The sequence below is a fragment of the Antechinus flavipes genome, chromosome 4 (assembly GCF_016432865.1).
Source record: "Antechinus flavipes isolate AdamAnt ecotype Samford, QLD, Australia chromosome 4, AdamAnt_v2, whole genome shotgun sequence".
Classification (NCBI taxonomy): Eukaryota; Metazoa; Chordata; class Mammalia; order Dasyuromorphia; family Dasyuridae; genus Antechinus; species Antechinus flavipes.
The window spans coordinates 414,564,612-414,584,364 of NC_067401.1; the positions used below are offsets into that span (position 1 = coordinate 414,564,612).

Below are 19,753 nucleotides of genomic sequence, written 5' to 3' on the forward strand. Positions count from 1 at the left end.
ATTCAGTTGACTTCAGCTAAAACAAATTCAATTATTCTGAAGTTCTGCCTAATGAAACCAAAGGGTGGATTTGACAGATTGATTTTAGAAACTAAGCTGCATTTCTGAATATCTCCAAACAATTTAGTTTACCAAATTACTTCAGGAGTTGCTATTTACTGTCCACTGAATAATCACCTCCATCCAGTCCTTCAGGTCTATGTGCCTCCCTTTATATGGATAAAAATTAATTTATTTTTGGTCCAAAAATGTAAAGAATTAAGGTTTTAAACTGGGAGAGATTCCATTAAAGTTTAAATTTCTGGACCTTAACGAAGACCATCAGAAATGTAAGTATAAGATAGACCCTAGGACTATGGAAAGCGGTGCTACCTGCAGAACCAGCATGCATCTGTGTATAGGTAATTGCACGCTTGGAGGCTGAGCTTGAGAGGAAGAGGATAGTTATCTCTCAATGGATAAAAGCAGTACAAATGAAAAGTGCATTTTTGACCATAGAGAAATCTATTTGTGGCAATACAGGTTTCCGTATTGGTTGCTGAGGTAATGATACCTGCCTGAAGTTTGGGATCAAAGAATCAAAGCAAACTGACAGAGATCTTTGAGATCTTATATTCTAACTCTCTCAATTCACAAGTAAGGAAATTGAGACCCAGAAAAAGGTCCTACATGGTAAGTTTGAAAGATTTTAAATGAAGGTAAGTCATCTGCCTACAGATCAGAGACATTCAGGAACTCCTCACTGAATGTGGTTATTTTAGGAATTCTCTACGGATGAAATAAAAAGGTAAGGCACAGATGATGAGCGCCCAGTGATATGGCTTCCTGTCTGTACCTGAAACATGTCATATCCTTGGATATGACAGAGGAGCAAGTATCACCAAATGTCCATTCTGGCCATTGCTCCTTAGGAATACTGGATCCTTTATGCAGTCCTGAAACCAAGACCTTCTCGGGAGATGTTTTTTCTGCTCTAAATGTTACCATAGGTAGACTACATTTTCCCAAAGCCAAGTTACTCTTCTGAAAACCTTTTCTCTCTCCCTATCTCACTTCAGAAGCCAAATACAAAGTTCCACAAGATGTTCAGCTAGCATTTGGAAGAGTGTGAACTTCTCAGTAAAAAATGGCTGCTTTGATTTTAGTGGTGCCAGGTAATTATGCTATTAAGCTGCTTTAATAAACTGGATAATCCTTGATAACTGTAGAAGGGATGTTGTCAATTTAGTTGTACATATGATAATTAATTTCCTGATTCAAGCTCTCAAATATGAGAAATGCAGGGGGAGGGGAGTAGTTTCCATGCTATTGTTTTCAGGATTGGCTCTCCATTATATCTTAAACTTCCTAAATCCACTACGAGGCCTTAATCTAATAGAAGTTAATTCTTGATAACTGCCTGAAAGATCTGATCTGTAACATCTTCAGGTTTTTTCTGTTCTAAAAGTTCAACCTGGGATGCTAAGATCGGTGTCTTTCTTTGTGCCAGAAATGTGACTTCTAAAAGGGTCTCTAAGAGGTCACAAAATCACTTTTTGCTGAAACATAGGGAATGTTTCAAAGGGCAGTGGGGTGGTGCAGTGGGTAGAATGCTGGGTCTGGAGTCAGGAAGACCTGAATTCAGATCTGCCCTCGCACTTCCTTGCTGTGTGACCCTGGGCAAATCACTTCACCCTTTTTGCTCAGTTTCCTCATCTGTAAAATGGGGCCAAAAAAGCCCCAAGTGGGGTCATGAAGAGTTGGACAGGATTGACTAACAACACTATCACCACCACCTCTAGGCAAATTGCTTTGAAAGCTATTGAATACACCCAAAGAAAGAACACTGGGAAATGAACATAAACTGTTTGCATTTTTGTTTTTCTTCCCGGGTTATTTCTACCTTCTGAATCCAATTCTCCCTGTGCAACAAGAGAATTGTTCAGTTCTGCACACATATATTGTATCAAGGATATACTGAACCTATTTAACACATAAAGGACTGCTTGCCATCTGGGGGAGGGGATGGAAGGAGGGAGGGGGAAAATTGGAACAGAAGTGAGTGCAAGGGATAATGCTGTAAAAAATTATCCTGGCATGGGTTCTGTCAAAAAGTTATTTAAAAAAAAAAAGAAAGCTATTGAATATAAAACATCATTTATGGTATTAAATACAAAACATCTAATACTGGAATGCAAATGATGGAGAATACACTCTGAAATCGACTTGGGGCCAAGGGAACCACAAGCCAAGGGACTTCATGAAGGGCAAATCTATGCCAGCTGCCACATGGGAGTCAAACCTCCTGCTCTGTCTTGGAGGATAGCCAGGCAGCTTTTGATAACAACCCTAGCTGTCAACCAACTGCATCAAAGGACTTACTTCTCTACTAGTCCACTGCTGGTTGGGCCAAGCTGATGGGTTCTGAAGCTAGCCAGAGACTCGTGTCAGAGGCAGTTGCCACATTCAAGCAGGTGCTGCTCTCCCTGCTCTGATGAGGTGGGAGTGGGGGTATAAGAGCTGGAGTGGAGATAAAAGAAGGAAAGGGGTAAGAGAGGGATGAAAGAAAATAATGAGTAGAAAAAGAAGACTGGGTTCAGGCAGATTCTGCACTAGATACTTAAGAAGTGCTTGTTGAATTACTGAATTTGGGCTAACTTGTGAATGGACTGGGAAATGTTAAAGATTGAGGTGCCAAGTATGTCTAATTGGAAACTTGCTTTTGCATTAAAACTGCAATTAATTACTGGTCAGTAAATTCATCTTGGCTTTTTTCATGGCAGCCAAATTTAGAAACTAAGGGAGGTGAAATTCTTGGCAAATGGCTAAACGAAGTGTGGTATAGAATGGCATATTCTAAAAAATTATAACAAATGAACAGTTTCAGAGCAAGCTGGGGAATCTCTTTGAATTAATGCAAAGCAAAGTGAGCAGAGCAAGAACATTGTGTTCCGTAGTAACACTGTGGAAGGGGGAAAAAACAAAACTTTGAAAGACTTTAGGTCTCTGCTCAACACAATGATAAAGCACCAAGACAAAAGAATGAAGATAATAGACACCAGTCACCTCCTGCCAGAGAGTGATGAACCTGAAAATGAAGACAGGTGCAATTTTTAACATGAACCATGTGGAAATTTATTTTGCTGACAATGTGTTTATGTACTAAGAGCTCTACTTTTTCTTTTTGTTTGAGGATTCTTCTTTTTTCTTTTTTTGCTTGATGAAGGGATTGTAGAGAAAGAAAAATGGGAAAAATTTTTTTAGAGAATCAAGGAGAAATTTTCAACAAAAGCATCATTGTGCAGGAATGAGGGCCTGTTTGCCTTTCAAAAACATCAATTTTGCAGTGAACTCAGTTGGCGCCTTTGCAGGACATTCTCCATAAATCTTTTGTAGCACATTGAGTTTGGATAGGATAAAAATGGAGATAGAATGAGAGAGCAAAGGATCATGAAGAGAGGATAATGTACATTTGAACCAGGCAACCATAAGATTAAATTGAAGGAAGGAAAATAAGGTCAGAATTACAGCAGTACTTTTTATAGTAACAAAAAGTTAGAAATACAATAAGTATTAATTGGTGAATAACTAAATAAATATGAGGACATAGCTATAGGGGGAATACAATTAAGACATTTTACAAACCTTAAATTGCTATATGTTAACTGTTATTAATATTACTCCTAGCCCTACCTTTGATGACTTGTTGGTTCTGGGTTTGATCAATTCACCAGAAATGTTTCCTCCTGAGTTAGCCAGGATATAAAAGAACTTTAAATGCTGAAAAGTGTTTTCTATTTAATCCTGAAGATAACAGTCACTGGAGTTATTGAGTAGAGAGAGAGGGTGACAAGATCTGTGCTTTAGGAAAATCACCGGTATTTGAGTAAAGGTATGGGGAGTGATGGTGTGGTGTGCTGGGGAGAAATGAGATAGGGGGAAAAAATCCAAAAAGTATTCCAGGTGATGAGGACCCGTAAAAGGTAATGGTTGTGTGAGTGGAGAGAAGGAGATATATGTAAAAGATGTAAAAGTAGAGACAAAACAGTGAAATTTACTGGATATGTAGAGTGGCGGCCCATGAAGATTTGAGAAGACCACCAACGTTGTGAGCCTCAGTGAGTGGGAAGATAATGGTCCCCTTGAAAGTAAAAGGGGAAATAAAATTAGCAGAACCAAGAAAACTGAGGAGTTTTCTCAGGGATGGAAGAACACAGTTAAGGATGAAGAGAATGGTTAGGGATCAACCTCTGCTTCAGTCAAACTTCGGTTTGCATCTGGTGCGTTTGTCGTGGAATCTCGTTATAAGATGGAAGGATAAAGTATCAGGTAAAGAAATTAAAAGATGCTTCTTTCTGCTATATTCCCATCTCCTAAGAGTTTTCCTGATACCTGTTCTCTGTGATCCCTGTAGCTTCCATGAGCTCAATCAAAATCACCCAAAGATGAATCTCTCATGTGTCTCTCCATCAAAATCACCCTAAGATGAATCTCTCATCTGTGTCTCTCCCAGTTTCTTATCTCTCTGTTGAGCTCCAGAACTCCTAATGCTTATTTCTGGCCCATTGTACTTATTCAAATCTCAGAGTCAGCATGTTCAGAACAGAAAAATCCTTCTCTCTCTGCTCAACCCCATTGCTCCTCCTTCCTTCACAGGGTAGTCATCCTTCTAGGTCTTCAGGCTACACAAATTAAGCTGCTGCTTAATCTCTCACTTACTCTTCACTCTTCCCCCAGAACGGCTGCCAGTGTGGTTAATTCTCCTTCCAAAGCAGCTCTTGCAGTCCTCCTCTTCTCTCCCCTCTTGTGGGCCCGTCATCCCAACTCAGACTTCTCATCATTTCTCACCCGGGTCATTGCCATAGCTTCCAAATGGTCTCCTTGGCTCCCAGCTCTCCCCACTCCAATCTGTGATCCATAAAGCTGCCAGATGATGTCACATCCTTGCTCTAAGTCCTTCTTCTGTACAAGGAAAGGGTTGGACTAGCTGACCTCTGTGGTCCCTTTCATCATACTATGATCTCCACTTAGGACATGGTATAGTAGATAAAGGACTTGGAGTCCAATGACCTATGACTTTAAACTCAACTTATCATAAGATCATAGGAGCCAGCCTAGCTGGAGCAGGAAGGCACTTCGAGGTAAAGAGGGGAGGCACAGGGACCACCATTTCCCCTCAGAGCCATTATACACTCAGCCCGGGACTTGAGCCTGTCTTGAGAATAGTAGAGCCTTCATTTAAGGGGAAAATCATCATGAAAAGGAATCAATCTTCCTCACCAGAGGCAGCAATCAATGCTGACCAAGACATCATCCATCGGGCAAAAAGGCCCAGGAACCCTGGACATGGCATCCCTGTACTCCCCAGTCAACATTTAATTAGTGCCACTATGTACCAGGCTCTGTGCTAACTGCTGAGGTCAAGTGGTTCAATGGAAAAGGAGAAGAGGTTTAACTATCTGCTTTGACCCTCAGGACCATGGGATCTTTCCATCTGACCTGCAGCTAAAACCTTCCATGTGTCCTCTCCTCCATTAGAATGGAAGCTCCCCCACAACAGGAGTGCTTTTCCATATGTATCCCCAGTACTTTGCATAATATTGTGCATTCCATAATTCATCTTACTCAGCCTCATTTATTAAAACAAGACAAAACAAAACAGGCTCAAGAGAGCAAATGTTAAAGAATTTGAACCCAGGACTTGTGGCTCCAGAGACACATCTTTCAACATTACCATACTACCTCTCCAAAGAAATTCATACCAAACTAGCCTGAGCAGTTTCCCCAGTTCCCTTCCAAGGGCTAAACTGGATGGCTAGGTTCCAAACACTGCCGGATGTTTCTGCTTTGTTCAGTTCAAGTCTGCCTTACTCTTTGTGACTCCATTTGGAGTTTTCTTGGCAGATATTGGAGGGGTTTTCATTGCCTTCTCCAGTTCATTTTACAGATGAGGAAACTGAGGCAGGCAGGGTTAAGTGACTTGTCCAGAGTCACCCAGCTAGGAAGGCTCTGAGCACTATGGCACCATTTGGTTGCCTGGCTGATGGAGTAAGAAACCCCAAACCAAAACCTGAGGGAACCTCCCCAGAAAACAGACTTTCCCCAAGGCTGATGATAACTGTGGGCTGACCATTCACTGGCTCCACACATGAACTTTAGGCTTATCTTTTGTAGCTTTTCTTGTAGTTCCAATACAAGTGCTGGAGATCTCCTCCTGGTTCCTTTTTATTCCTTTCTAGTACAAGCCCTCATTCCCACCCCCTTGACCATACTCCAATAGTCTCCTTGTAGACCTCCTCCTCTCCTACCTCCCTCCTATTCCTCATACCTCTATTAGCATCATCTTCTGTAGGCATGTCCTCCCTGAAGTTACTTTAAATGGCTTGAAACTCTGCCTGGCATTCGAGGCCTTCCATATTCTAAAACATCTTGACCTTTTCAGACTTTTCAAACATCGCCCTCCAGGATTCCTAAATTTCAAATTAACTCAACGGTGCTGGCTCTCACTAGCGGATCCTGCGCTCTGGAGACTACTGACTCACCTTTGCTCGTGCTAGTTAATAATTACAGCTAGCATTTGTATAGCTTTATCAGGAGTGCAAAATGGTTTATTAATATTTGATCCTCACAGCTCTGGGAGGAAGGTGATTTTTATTATCACCACTTTACAGATGAGGAAACTGAAGCAGGATTCCTAACTCCAAACCCCCAATTGTATCCCCTAAGGAGTAGAAATATCCTTCCTGCCTTTCCCATTCCTGCCCATTTTTTAAAGGTTTAGCAATCGCTTTGTTGGTAATAATCCTGCGGACCGAGCACTTCGAGCTGAGTACTTCGGATTGCATCGGGTGCGTTTGTCGTGGAATCTCGTTATTTATCCATGAAATTGGGAGCATCCTAGTCCAGATTGACCGGAGAGCTGGGCTCCGAGCCTCGGTCCCCAAGCGAGCGCTCTCAAGTTGCCTTCCTCCCTTTCTAAGACTACACGTTACAGAGAAGTTGCAGATACGTGCCCTGAAGTTTCGCCCAGGAAAACCTACATTCACCCACCCCGCGCCTTTAAAATTTTGGGGTGTGTTTTATCAGCCAGTGGGACTTCAAAGACTTAAAATGTCTATATCTCCCGGGCCCAACGAGGCGCTGTGCACAGAGGCACCCAAAGGTTGGCCGAGCCCCTGCAGGGTGCCGGGAACCCAACCCGCGGAGCCTCAGAAAAGTGACTCTGGGCCTCGGTTGCAAAGTGACCCTAGGTGGCTACACACGCTGCGCTGGCCCGGGAAAGGGACAATGGCGAACCAACGCTGGAAACTCGTGCGGCCCAGCCCAGCCCCCGCGCCCGGCCTCCTGCGGGAGGAGGCGTGCTTGTTAACCCCATCCCGAGCAGCACTCTCCGGGCGAGAGCTGGGGGGCGGGGAGGGGAGGGGAAGGGGAAGGAGGGAGTTTAGGGCGGGGGTGACGGGCCGCAGATCGTGCCCTAATCCGGATTCCGCCTTTCTTGCCTTTTTTCAGAAATCACCAGGTAACCCAATTTGTCTGACAACCTCTCTGAAATCGGTCCCCTCCTCCTCCCTCTGGTTACTAATCAGACAGCAGCAGCGCCGGAGCGTCCTCCCCTCCAGCCCTTCCCCCCTTCTGTCTCCTTCAGTGGATCGGGAGGGCGGCCACAGAGTCGGGAGAACAGGGCTGGGGAGCTGATGGTTACTGTGGCCAGACCCTCCCGGAAAAGCCCCCATCCTAGCGCCCCTCCCCCCGCCTTCCCAGCCCTCCCTGGAGAGCCCCGGGCAATCTGTCCAGACACCCTGGAATCATTAATTTCGGAAAACTCCGGGGGGAGGCTGGAGAACAAAAAGCAAAGACAAAAGGGATGGATGGGGGGACAAAAGCTTCGGCGGGAAGGGGGACACCCCCACGCACCCCTACTCCCCCCGGAGCGCGCTGGCTCTCTCTCACACACACACAAACCTCACATACATATACCCAAGGCGCTCACACACATACACTCAGTTTACGCGCACACCCCCACACCCAGAGCTCACATGTCCACACACACTACATAGAGCTCACACACACACCTCCACATGCATACTAGAACTCACACACGGACACACCCAGAGTTCACACAGCCCCCTCCCAGATTCACAGACGTACCCAGAGCTCACACGCACACACATACACAAACACCACACACACGCACACACACACACACACACACACACACACACGCACACACACACACACACACACACACACACACACACACACACACACAGCTGCACAGGTGTCTCAGGTTTCTTGGCCGCAGTCCCGGGCCCGTTCGGGGATTGCAGTGATTGAGTGACTGCGCTGTTTGCGCTGGCGGGAAGCGGGGTCCCTCCGCCTCTTGACTGCGGCAACCCGGAGAGACCCGTGGGGAGTTGGGGGGGTGGGATGACAGGGGCCCTCCCTGCCGCGCCTGCTGTCCGGGGAAGCGGGCTATTTTTCCAGGACTTTACCTCCAAATCAAGCCCTCCGAGCCCTGCTGGAGATGCGGGGAGGGGAACACCAAGGACTAACCTAGCTGGTGCCGCTGAAAGCCCCGGAGTCAGGGGCGGGTCCCCAGTCTCTCCCACAGCTAGGAGGGCGGCCCGGAGTAAGGTGTCACTCCCCCTTCATTCAGTCTGGGACCCCGGCGGCCTGCCCCCAGCTCCACAGCCGCTATTCCTCGTCCCAGCTCAGATGGGGCCAGCTGGCCGAGAGCCCTTTTCTCCCCTCCCCCAGCTCCCACCCTCAGGTCCTGGGCTGCCCGACTCCGCCCCTCACGCAGAGGCTAGACGACCTCCGAGCCCCGGGGGAGGCCGAGCGGAGTCTGCTGGGTCGGGGTCACCTAAGTCTAGAATCCAGCCCGAACAAAGGGACCATTTGATTGGGGACCGGGGGGGGAGGGGGAGAGCTGGGAGGCGACAGCTAGAGTGTGGGAGGACCTTGACTTCTCCTAGTCCTTCCCTTCCCCCCAGGAACTTGGCTGGGCCGTCTAGCCTTCCTGACACTTTTACAAGCCCCAAGCCGGGCTGCAGTCCCGGTCCGGCCCCCGCTCCTCCAGACTCGGGGTCTGAGGGTGCGGGAAGGCGGTGGGACGCAGAGGGGAGGGGTAGTGGAGGGAGCAGGAGAGGGACCGGCACCGCCGGGCGGGAGCTTGGCGCCCGCGCTCCCTCGGGCCGGCCCTGGGGAGGAGGAGCGTAGGGACCGACTGGCCCCAGCTGGCTCCGGGGCCACGGGGGGAGGGGCGGGACGGCGCGCCGGGGAAGAGCCTCTGCAGCTACCTCCCCGGCCGGCTGGGGCGGGGGCTGAGGGGGGCGGGGAGGCCGGGCCCCCTTCCCCGGCTGCCCGCTGAGGCTTGCCGCTTGGACTTGGGCCAGGCCAGGCTTTTGCAGAAAGGCCTGGAGCGGCCCCAGCTGTGAAGGCTTCGCATTTTCCTTTTATAGAGCTTGGCTGCTTCCCGGGAAGCCGGACTGAAAAGACTTCGCCTCCAGGCGGCTAATCTGTATCCAGGAAAGCGGCGCTCCCCTCCCCCCGCCCCACTCAGACCGGAGCCCCAGACCCTCCAGCCTGCGCGGGGGGAGAAGGGAATCCACCGACCTTCCTTTCCCCGGGGGGAGGGGGGAGGGGCTGCTTGCAGCCTGGAGTGAGTGGGGGGAGGCAGTTCCTGCTCTGATCCTACTGGTCTCCCCCCCACACACCCCCGTCGGAGTTGAGGGGATCTGCCTCCCTCCATTACTTCTAACTGGACCCAGGGGGTGAGCAGCACAGCATTAGGGGCGGGGGATCTGCCCTTCCAAGCGGGGATTGCTGAACCCCTCTCTCAGCTAGCACCTGGGGCCCAAGGCTATCCATCTGCCACTCCTGGCTTCCAGCATCAACCTCTGACCCTCACCTTCCTTCTGTTCCTTTGGCAGAGCAAACTGTGGAGGCTCGGCCGGGCAGGCCAGTCCAGACTCCCCGTGGTCCCCTCCTCTTAACCATCCCCACCCCAAGTAAAAGGGGGAAGAAGGGTGTGGGGAAAGAGGAGAAGCGCTGAAGATAAAATACCCCCGAAGGACCGGTTTGGCAGCAGCGGGGGAAGTGAGACAATCATCAATTTGCCGTGTGGCTGTTTTAATTGCCTTCCCTCCCCTCCTTTCCAGGACCTTGACATTTTTCTAAACAAGGTCTGTGTTCAGGAAAAGGGGCTTCTTGTTCTCTCTTGGACCTCTTGAAAGAGCAAGAAATCTCAAAAGGGCAGCGGGCTGGAGTGAAACCGAAGCCCTCCATAATTTACTTAAGTTTTATGGTCAAGAAAGAATTTCCTTGTGAGAGTTGGTCACCTCTGGGGTGAGAAAATAATCCGCATGGGATAGCTTTAGGTAAGGTGTATAGGCGTGGTGCAAAGGCAAGAAGACAGACTAAATTAATCCTGGTGAGCCCTCTTAGCCTTCCCTTCAATTCAGTGACACACACTCAGTATAAGACAGCGAGGGGGAAATCATATCCAGTCACATGCATGCATTGCAAATGCTCTTTCTTTCTTTGCTTAGAAGTAGAGCAATGCCATCAAAGGGTGATGTGCTGACTCATGAGTGAATTGTATTCAAGTATGGCAGAGCTGCTCAAGGGAGCCTTAGTGGCAAGACAAAAGTCAGGGGGTCTGGCAATGGCCCTGGGGCCGAGTGGATGGCCTCCAGGTCCTTGGTGCCTGAGCAAGGTCTAAGCTTCAGCCTTTGGGTCTGTTGGAACAGATTGTTCTCAAGGACCCATTCTGGGAGGGGAGCCTTCACGTGCTTTGGGCAGACACCTCTCTAACTCACCAAGGAGGCAGAAACCTGCTGGTTACCCTCAGACTGGCTTATCCCATCTGCCCAGGTGGTTCTACCACGGGGGTGACCGCTGGGTGGGAGCCACAGGCAAGAGTGAGTGGCGGACAGATGGAACCAGAGGTGGATGAGCAGCCCTGAGCTCAAGCAGAGGGGCTAGTCCTCCTTAAATACCCCACTCAGAGCAGGGGAAGACTGGGGCCTGGAAAACACCATCTGGGTGAGGGTCTTGTGTTGAGACAACTCAATCCCACTGACCCATACCCCATCGCCAAGTACGGCTCAAACTGGGCTGCCCACTTGACAAGCATGATTTAAAGTTGGGATTTTCCTTGGGTTAGAGTCCTCAAACTTAGCTGCAATAACCCAAACCAAATTAAAATGTCATGGGATACAAAATATTAACAAAATAGATGAGATAGAAAACCACAAATCAACATTATATTCTATTGTAAGTCGGTGGTGGGCAGTTTAGCGGCTCCATCCTATTGGAGTTTGCCACCACTGGACCTGGTTTTCTAAAAGCCCTGGTCCTCTGTGGACTGAGGGCTGTAGCCTCTATCACCTGCACAGTCTTTCCTACAGAAGGTGCTTTAAACCCAAATCACCCAAGCTCTCCCTGATGGGCTTGCAATAAGGCTAACCCAAGCCCACAGGGATCATTGTTTGGGGCCTGGTTGCTCAGAGTGAATGTAAATAGCAATTGTTTCTTTTACCCAGAAACCCTGATCTCAGACTTTTTTTTTCCCGACTAGTAAGAGGCCATTCATTCTCTGCCTCCTTTATGAGCTGGCCTTAATCCCTGAAGGGCACAGCCTCAGCCACCTGAGACCTGGGAAAGGCCTCAGCTTCGAGGTGTTCCACGGCATTGTACCCAGATGGCTCCGGGGGACAAAGGAAGAGTAGTGACTGTGGGCCCTCCCTCACTTCAGTCTAACTCATTTGCTGGTCATGGGTCACCTTCCTGACGTCCACATCTTCTCGAGAGCGAAGGACAGATGACAATAAGAAGCCAGAACAAAACAAGAGCCTTCCACCCCAATCCTGGTTTTGGAGCCAGAAGACTTTGTCCTTGGCGCTTGTGTGACCTTGTGAGTGACATGACCTCTGCGTTTCCATCCCTGCCTTTTTGAAACAAAAAAAACCCGGACCAGATGGCCTCTCAGGTTGACCCCTCCCAGCTCTTGGGCCTTTTCTATAGTCCTTTTATTAGGCAGGATTCATGTGTAGCTGGGACTTCTCGAACACCCCGACTAGCCTGCAGCCCTGGCAGTGTGGAGTAAATAAGGAGCACCTGTTCGCCCCGAGCTGTTGTTCCAGCAGGGAGTTTCCCTACCCAGAGGTGCAGGGCTTTAAGAACTAAAATTGGAAGAGACTGATTAAGAAGCAAAGGATTTGGCAAAGAGATTTACATTTTAGCTGAGGGATCTCCCCGACTGTAGCACAGCAATCTTTCATTCTCTGTGCTAACAATGCCATTTTACATCCCCTTCCTCAAACCCCAATTTCATTGGAATTCCCAGACCCTGGGAACAGAGTTTCCCTTAAGGACAAGGGGCCTTAAAAGCCATGGATCCCAATCCTTTTGTTTTGCCTTCCAGAAAGGGAACCTATCCAAAATCACACTTAGGCTTGGGGCTGTTACCCCAGCTTTGAGCCCACCATGGTGATTCTCTAAGGGCAAGATTCTTTGTTCCCATCTTCCTGGAGCAGAGCCCCCTCTCCTAGATATATCCAGCCCCACTGCAAGCCAAGGATGTTCTCTTGGCTAAAAGGACCAAATCAAACCATGTCCTAGCACCTTAGTGTCCAAGATAGCCCGGGCCCAGCCTCTGGTGAATCTGATAAGTTCTGTTTCCAAATGAAGGACTCACCCAGATGGCCTGGAGGTAGGAAGACCTGAATTCAAATTTAACCTCAGGTTTAATTAGGGGGCCAAGCCACTTAAGCTCTGCTGGCCTCAGTTTCCCCATCTGCAATGAGAACAATCATGGCACTTACCTGGCAACCTTAAAAGGCATCTGGTAAATTAGTGTAACATCACTATTCGCTGTTATTATTGTCCCCATTTTGCAGATAAGGCACGGGCTCAGAGATTAAGTGATCTGCCCATAGTCTGGTAGTTAGTCTTCCTAGGATACATGTAGTGTTCTCTCACTGCAGCCAGCTGTTTCAGGACCCTTAGAAATCACTTCTCTCCCCTCCCTATGGGGAGTCCCCTCCATGCAGAAAGCCCGAGGGTTCATCTCTGGAACCAGGAGGTTTCCTAGTCCTACAGCATCCCCTGAAGGAGATGAGTAGCCTGGGGGGGTAACCCCCCTTCCTCCCTCCTCCCTGCCCCATTCCCCATCCGGATCCTCCAATCCCTTCAGGGCCTGGAGCTCTGAGCCCAGCCTGGCACCTTTCTAGCTCCAACTTGACCATCTATCTCAGGCTCACAGAAAAGGCCCGGGCACAGAGCCTGAATGTTCTGGACACAAGGCAGCCAGTTCTGTGCCCTAGAGACAAAGCAGGTTGTCTGGGCTGGCACCGTGGTCCAATTCTATCATTAACCAGAGGAGGACATGCAGAATTAGGCTGGGGCTGCCAGTTTTTCTTGTTGGTTTTCCTCCCTCCTCTCTTACAAAAGGGTCTGACAAGCAGGGTCCAGGGATGTGACCCCTCAATTATCTGGCCTAGAAGAGCTCTAGAGGCTCTGGTCAAAAGGAACCTTTATTTCTGGACAAAGACTCCCCGAGGATGAAAAAAAGGATCTGGGGGGAGGTAAAAAAAAGACAAGGGACTAATTCAGTATTGAAGAGCTTCTTTGGTCATTGTCTACTCAAGGCCCAGGACCTCAATGATTTAGAACAGAAAGGATCTTAATAGTCATAATACCCAACCCTTCCATTTTCCAGATGAGGAAACTGAGATTCAGAGTTGGGAAAGCCAGTCTCCATCAGGCTAATTACTTCTTGAGGCTGACTTCCCCCTCACCTACTGAAAGGGCCAAGGCTCACCCCTTCCAACTAGGACAAAGCACCCAGCTACAGACATCCCCTGAGAGTCTCTGCCTGAGGAAAGAGACTCATGGGGGCTTCCCCACAATTTCATTAATTCTTGGCCCACCACCCTTCCCCGAATGCCAGAGCTGGCCCAGAACCCCCCCTACAGTCTGTGGAGTTAGCTTCCACAATTTATGGAGCCTTCCTTGTCAGGGAGCCCAGGACAGCTGGGGTGGAGCCCTCTGGGTCACCGGCGGGGGCTTCTCTGCTTCAGCACTCGGATGGAGAGGCTCTCCGACTGGGACAGGAGCTGGTTGACAAGGGCCAGACCCAACCCCGTGACCTTGGCCCCGTTCACCTCCAGGATTTCATCCCCTACTCCCAGCAGCCCCGAGTACAATTTGGCTGTGTTGGCATCTGCAATTTCCTGAACGTAGAACCCTGGGAAGAAAAACAGGGAACTTAGAATACTCCTGAAAGTGAAATCAGTACATATTTATGGAGCAATTACTGAAAGCAAGGGGCTTTTCTTTCTCTTCCTCCCTCTACTCCTCCCTTCTTTCTATCTCTTTCTCTCTTGCTTTTTCATTTTCTTGTTTCCTTCCTTCCCTTTTTTCTTCCTTTTTTCTTCTATTTCCCCTTCCCTCCCTCCCTTCTTCCCATCCTTTTTTCCTTCAGAGAGACTCATATCTTCTTCATCCTCACAAACATTCTAAAATCCTTCAGCCCACCCCCAGCCAACAGTCATTTATGATTATCCTGAAGTCCTAACTAGTGAACAGATCCTTGTTCTGATCCCAAGCCTGCATTCACACCATTTAAAAAAGGATATTAACTTTAATAGCTATCATTTTTGAGTTTGCAATAGCTCTTTAGTGTTTGCAAAAAGACTTTACAAGTGTTATCTCATTTGATTCTCACAACAACCCTTCAAAGACAGTGCCATTATTATCCCAGTTTTACAGATGGGAAAACTGAGGCTGAGAAATTTTAAGTGACTTGCCCAAGATCACCCAGCTGTCACAAGATTGGAATTAATCCTAAATCCAAGAAGCAACCTCTGTCTACTCTACCACTAAATTTGTCCCAATGTGGTTCTAGAAGGCAATAGCTTATTCAAAAGGAACCAGATAGGCAAAAGACAAAACAGCATCACTGATTAGGAAGCTATTGTCTCTAGGAGAAATTTAGGAACCAGAGGATGAAAGCATGATGGAGATATCTTCAGTGAAGAACAGCAACAGTAATAAAAATGGAAATGATATGCTCATTGGGCATATGCTGTAGTTAACCAGGAAAGAAAGGAAATAGATAACAGCCTACTTCAGACACCTGATAGAATAGCAGTAAGAAATTATAATTTAATTCAATTCATTCTCTGCCCCAAGGAAGGAAACTAAAAAGTTCTTGGCTTGTCCTAGGAGAACAAAGAGAAAGTGATCTGAACTTGATTGTTATCGATCCACAGAAACTTGTGACTGGTCCCAAGATGGGAATCATGGGGCTGGGACTGGGAGGGAAATTGCAATTTTGTTTTAGAATTTGTGATACAGAAGATACAGAAAATCAGATTTGGGAAAGCAGGTTTCAAAAGGTTGAAAGGAAATCTAAATAGAATCTCATGGGCTAACAGAAGAATGAGAAGTTTTCCAGAATAATATTCTTGAGAAGATGAGGAGGAAAAGGGAACAAGATGGGCATCAAGGAAATTTAGATTTATGTGGGAAGCATAGGTAAAAAAGAACTAAGACTGGTGCCAGAATTTCTAAGGCTCAGACACATAGCTGTATCTTGTAAGAAAAACTTAGGACAACAAAAAATCTCAGGTCTATTTTGGAAAAGAAGTGCTAGGATTGGTGCTCAGAATTAGCTTGATGGAGAGATGGCAGAGCTTCTCAACTGTTATTTTTCTTTTGTTTTCTTCTCCAAGGAGGAAAGATTTTTGAGCTGGAAAGGGGAGAATAAAAATGACTAATGGGGATTGGATATCCAATATAAATACAGAAATGGTGAGAAGGTGCCCAGCTGCCCTTGATGACTTATGTCCCAGATGAACTATGTATGCCCCTGGAGTATGGAAAGAACTGGCAGGTGTGATTTGTTGAGACACTACTGGTGATTTGTGCAAGATTGTGGAGAAGGGAAGAAGTAAAAGAACTAGAGAATGACCAAGAATATCTCACTCCCCCCCCCCCCCCCAAAAAAAAAAAAAGGACAAGAGTAGAGTCTGTTAATTATAGACTAGGAACCTGACTTCAATTCCTGGCAAAATTCTGGAATGTGTTATTAAAAGTATGGCTAGTGAAAAACTTTTGGTAAATTAACACAATTTCCTTTAAAAAAAAAAAAAAAAAAAGGTTACCAGACTGATGGATCAGAAGAACTCTGTAACTAAAGTTTAACCTAGAATTTAGCAAAGCATTTGACAAAGTCTGTCCTGGTATTATTGTGGGAAGACTGCAGACTGTACCACAGGATGATTAGCTGTAACTGAAACTGGCTGATTGGCTGGAACTAAAAAGCCTCCATTAATGGTTTGATGCTCATTAATGATTGGAAAGAGGGCTCTAGAGTGGATTGCCCCAGGTACATTCTGTGTTTGGCCCTTTGTAGTTTAACAGTTTTCATTAGTCACTTGGATGAGGGTAGATGGAATGCTTATCAAATTTACAAATTTGTAGCTAGGAGGGAAATTCACATATTGGATGACACAGGATACCAAGAGATCTCAACAGCCTGTAGAATGTTGGGCTAAACTGAAAATAATATGTAATAGAGATGGCATAAATATGTTCCTCAACAAGACAGTCAAAAAGAAGGGAGAGAGGAAATATTTATTAAGCACTTACTATGAGCCAGGCACTGGCATAAGGGCTCTACAAATGTCTCATTTGATCTTGACAACAGCCCTATGGGTTATGTGCTATTATCCCCATTTTACAGTTGAGGAAACTGAGGTAGAAAGAGTTAAATAGCTTGCTCAGGATCACACAACTAGGAAGTATGTGAGTCTGGATTTGAATTCAGGTCTTTCTGACTTCAGGACCAGCACTTTATCCACTGAACGACCTAGCTGCCTTCCACAATGTAATAGATACATTGTGTGATAGGACAATACCTGTCAGCATTCTCTACCCTACATGAGGGTACAGACACTTTGCCAAGGGATGCCCAGCTTGGCCTCTGGTCCCAACCCTCGTCACCAATCAGGCAAAGTGTCCTGGTGATTTCTAGCGGGACTGCTGCAGCTTCCTAGCCACCTAGGAGTATTAATTTGGGCTCAGGCCTGAGCTTATTGTGGCTCTAATTTGGAAACATCTAAAAACTAACACCCTGTTCTCCTGACTAGTTTTGTTTCCATATAGATATATAGGGTTATGTCTATAGGAGCCAAATGCTATGATGTCCTTGCTAATGACCCTTCTTTATCAGCTCCAATCTGACATACTCACTCTGGAAAATGGGAATTGGACAAAGTTAATGACAATAAACATTAACTCCAATTACTAATATTTCTGATTATTAACACCAGTTTAACTGATGTTAATTCCACAAAATGGAAGCCACGGTACAGCAGAAACTCTTCATCTCCTTGGCAAGTGGAGAGACATGGCATTTGAGAGAAATGCTAAATTACAATATAAACTCATTTGCAAGGAAGATGGTGGGAAATTATTAATGTTGCCTTCCAAAGTAGTAAGGAGCAGTACAGGGAAAAACAAGTCTGGAAAAAACATGGTGCGAGACCTTTCTAAATCAGATCACTCAAGGACATTTATAGAAACTGGAAGAACTAACAAACAGATGACAAATTATACAAGTCTATCAGCACTTCTAAAACAAACTTGTTTTTCTATCCTAGGTTATAACAGATTCACTTTTTATGTTCTCCAATATCTTGATACCATCATGTAGGGATACATCTTAGCCCTTCTCCTTCCTTTCTCAAGGACTTTAGCACATGATTCTCAATCTCTCCTTTCCACTCCAACCTCTGTCCTTAAATCTGGAGATCCTGTTTATGCATGTTGTTGTTTCTTCAAATATTTGTTTCCCTGGTTTATGAACCTCAATTTATATGATCATCCCCTTCACTCTAATGCAGCCATACATAAGGAAGATCTTGTCTTCACAACCCAGAACTATGAAATTCTTCTATTTGACCTTCTACTCCATCTTATCTCCCAAACACATTCTTTATTTGATTGCAATTGAAATCTGGGTTGCTCTTCATCTTTTCCTCATCCTTTTCCAAAAACCTGCCCATGATATGCTTGTTCCAATCACACTCTCAAGTTGCAGAATTTTGCTCATATCACCACCTAACTACTGGACATTTTGAACTGGAGGTTTCATAGACATTTCAAAGTTCCAAAAGAGAACTCATCTTTTTTTCCAAAACTAGCCCTCTTCTGAATTTTCTTATTTCTATTAAGGGTACCACATTCCTGGGGTTCCCAAACTTGAATGCTATCCTTCATGTCTCACTTTCCCTCACCCCACATACCAAATCAACAATCAAGTCTCCTTCCCCAAATGCATCCATCCTCCACTCACACAATCACTACCCTCAGTACTTCTAGCCTGGATTATTACAACAACTTGATAAATGGAGAAGAACTATCCCTTCTCCATTTCTTTTTCCATCCAGCTGCCAAAGAGATCTCAATAAACACACGTCTGAACATTGCTCCATTGCTCAATATATGCCAGTGATTTCTTCTTACCCCTAGGAAAAATACAAATTCCTCTGTTTGGCAATGAAAGCCCTTTATAATGGGTTCCAACTACCTTTCCAGGCTTATTATACAGTGTTCACCTTTACACAGTTCTATTCCTCATACGCAACCTTTCCAATCTTTAAACTTTGCTCCTGACTGTCCCCCACAGCTGGTATGTACTCCCTTTTCTCCCTTTTCATGTCCACTTCTGATATGCTTTAGTTTCTTCAAAGCTCAGCTCAAACATTTCTCCAGACATGAAGACTTTCCTGATACCAGCTGCCCCTCCAGTTGCTCAGCCCCTTCCTTCTCTTGAAATTCTCTTATATTTTTGGTATGTATTTTGTATATGCTTATACAGGGTGCTCCAAAAGGCCGAGTATGTTCTAAACTATTAGAGTTTTGTGTGCTTGTGCATGTTGCCCGCCCCAAGAGAATATAAATCCCTTACATTCTATTAGAGGGAAATAATGTATATCCATAGTAATCTATAGTATTTGGCACATGATAGACACTCAATAAATGCCGGTGGGTTAGATTTTTTTTTTTTTAGCATACATAACATTTTTCTCATCCTTCTTCTTCCCTCCATCACCCTAGTTCAAGGCATAATCTCTCTCCTTTGAACTATTGCAAAAGCCTATTTGTAGGTCACCTGCTCTTCCAAGTCTGGCCACATCATTTCTCTGTTTTAGAAGCTTCAGTAGCTCTTCTTTTGTATGTAGGATAAAACACAAGCTCCTCTGGCATTGAATGCTCTTTATAACCTGGCTCTAGACTTTCTTCCTAGGCTGATAATAAATACATTACTCCTCCCTACAGACGCTATAATCCATCCAAACTAGCCAGCCTGCTGTTGTTCCTGGAAGACAACGTTCCATTTTCCCTCTCACCCACTGTCCATCACTCCTAGAATGCCATCCCTCCTCACATCTCTCTAGCAGAATCCCATAGTTTTTTGGTTTTTGTGTCTCTAGTTTCTAGAGAAGTACCTGACACTTAGTGGGCATATAACAAATGCTTGTTGAATGAATGAATTATGGGAAATGACAATCTCTGAGGAATCAACATTTCTGGTAACCCAAAGGGCAATGGAGAAATATATAGCTAGGTTTACATTGGCTGCAGGCAAGAGGATTCTATAGGAGACAGATCATTCTGCTCCAAAGCTTGATTGTTAAATTTCCTGTGTGAGCATTTACACCACAAAAGGAAAAAAAATTGATATAAATTGGGACTTGAT

At 46.1% G+C, this 19,753-nt stretch overlaps 1 protein-coding gene across 1 annotated transcript in view; it reads right to left on the reverse strand.

The window, feature by feature from the left end:
* Positions 1–13,591: 13,591 nt before the first annotated feature.
* KIAA1614 (KIAA1614 ortholog) overlaps positions 13,592–19,753 on the reverse strand; it is a 50,175-nt gene continuing 44,013 nt past the window's right edge. Inside the window, 1 exon segment of the mRNA XM_051998837.1 lies at positions 13,592–14,230. Coding sequence (XP_051854797.1) covers positions 14,037–14,230 — 194 coding nt within the window. The 3' untranslated portion in view covers positions 13,592–14,036.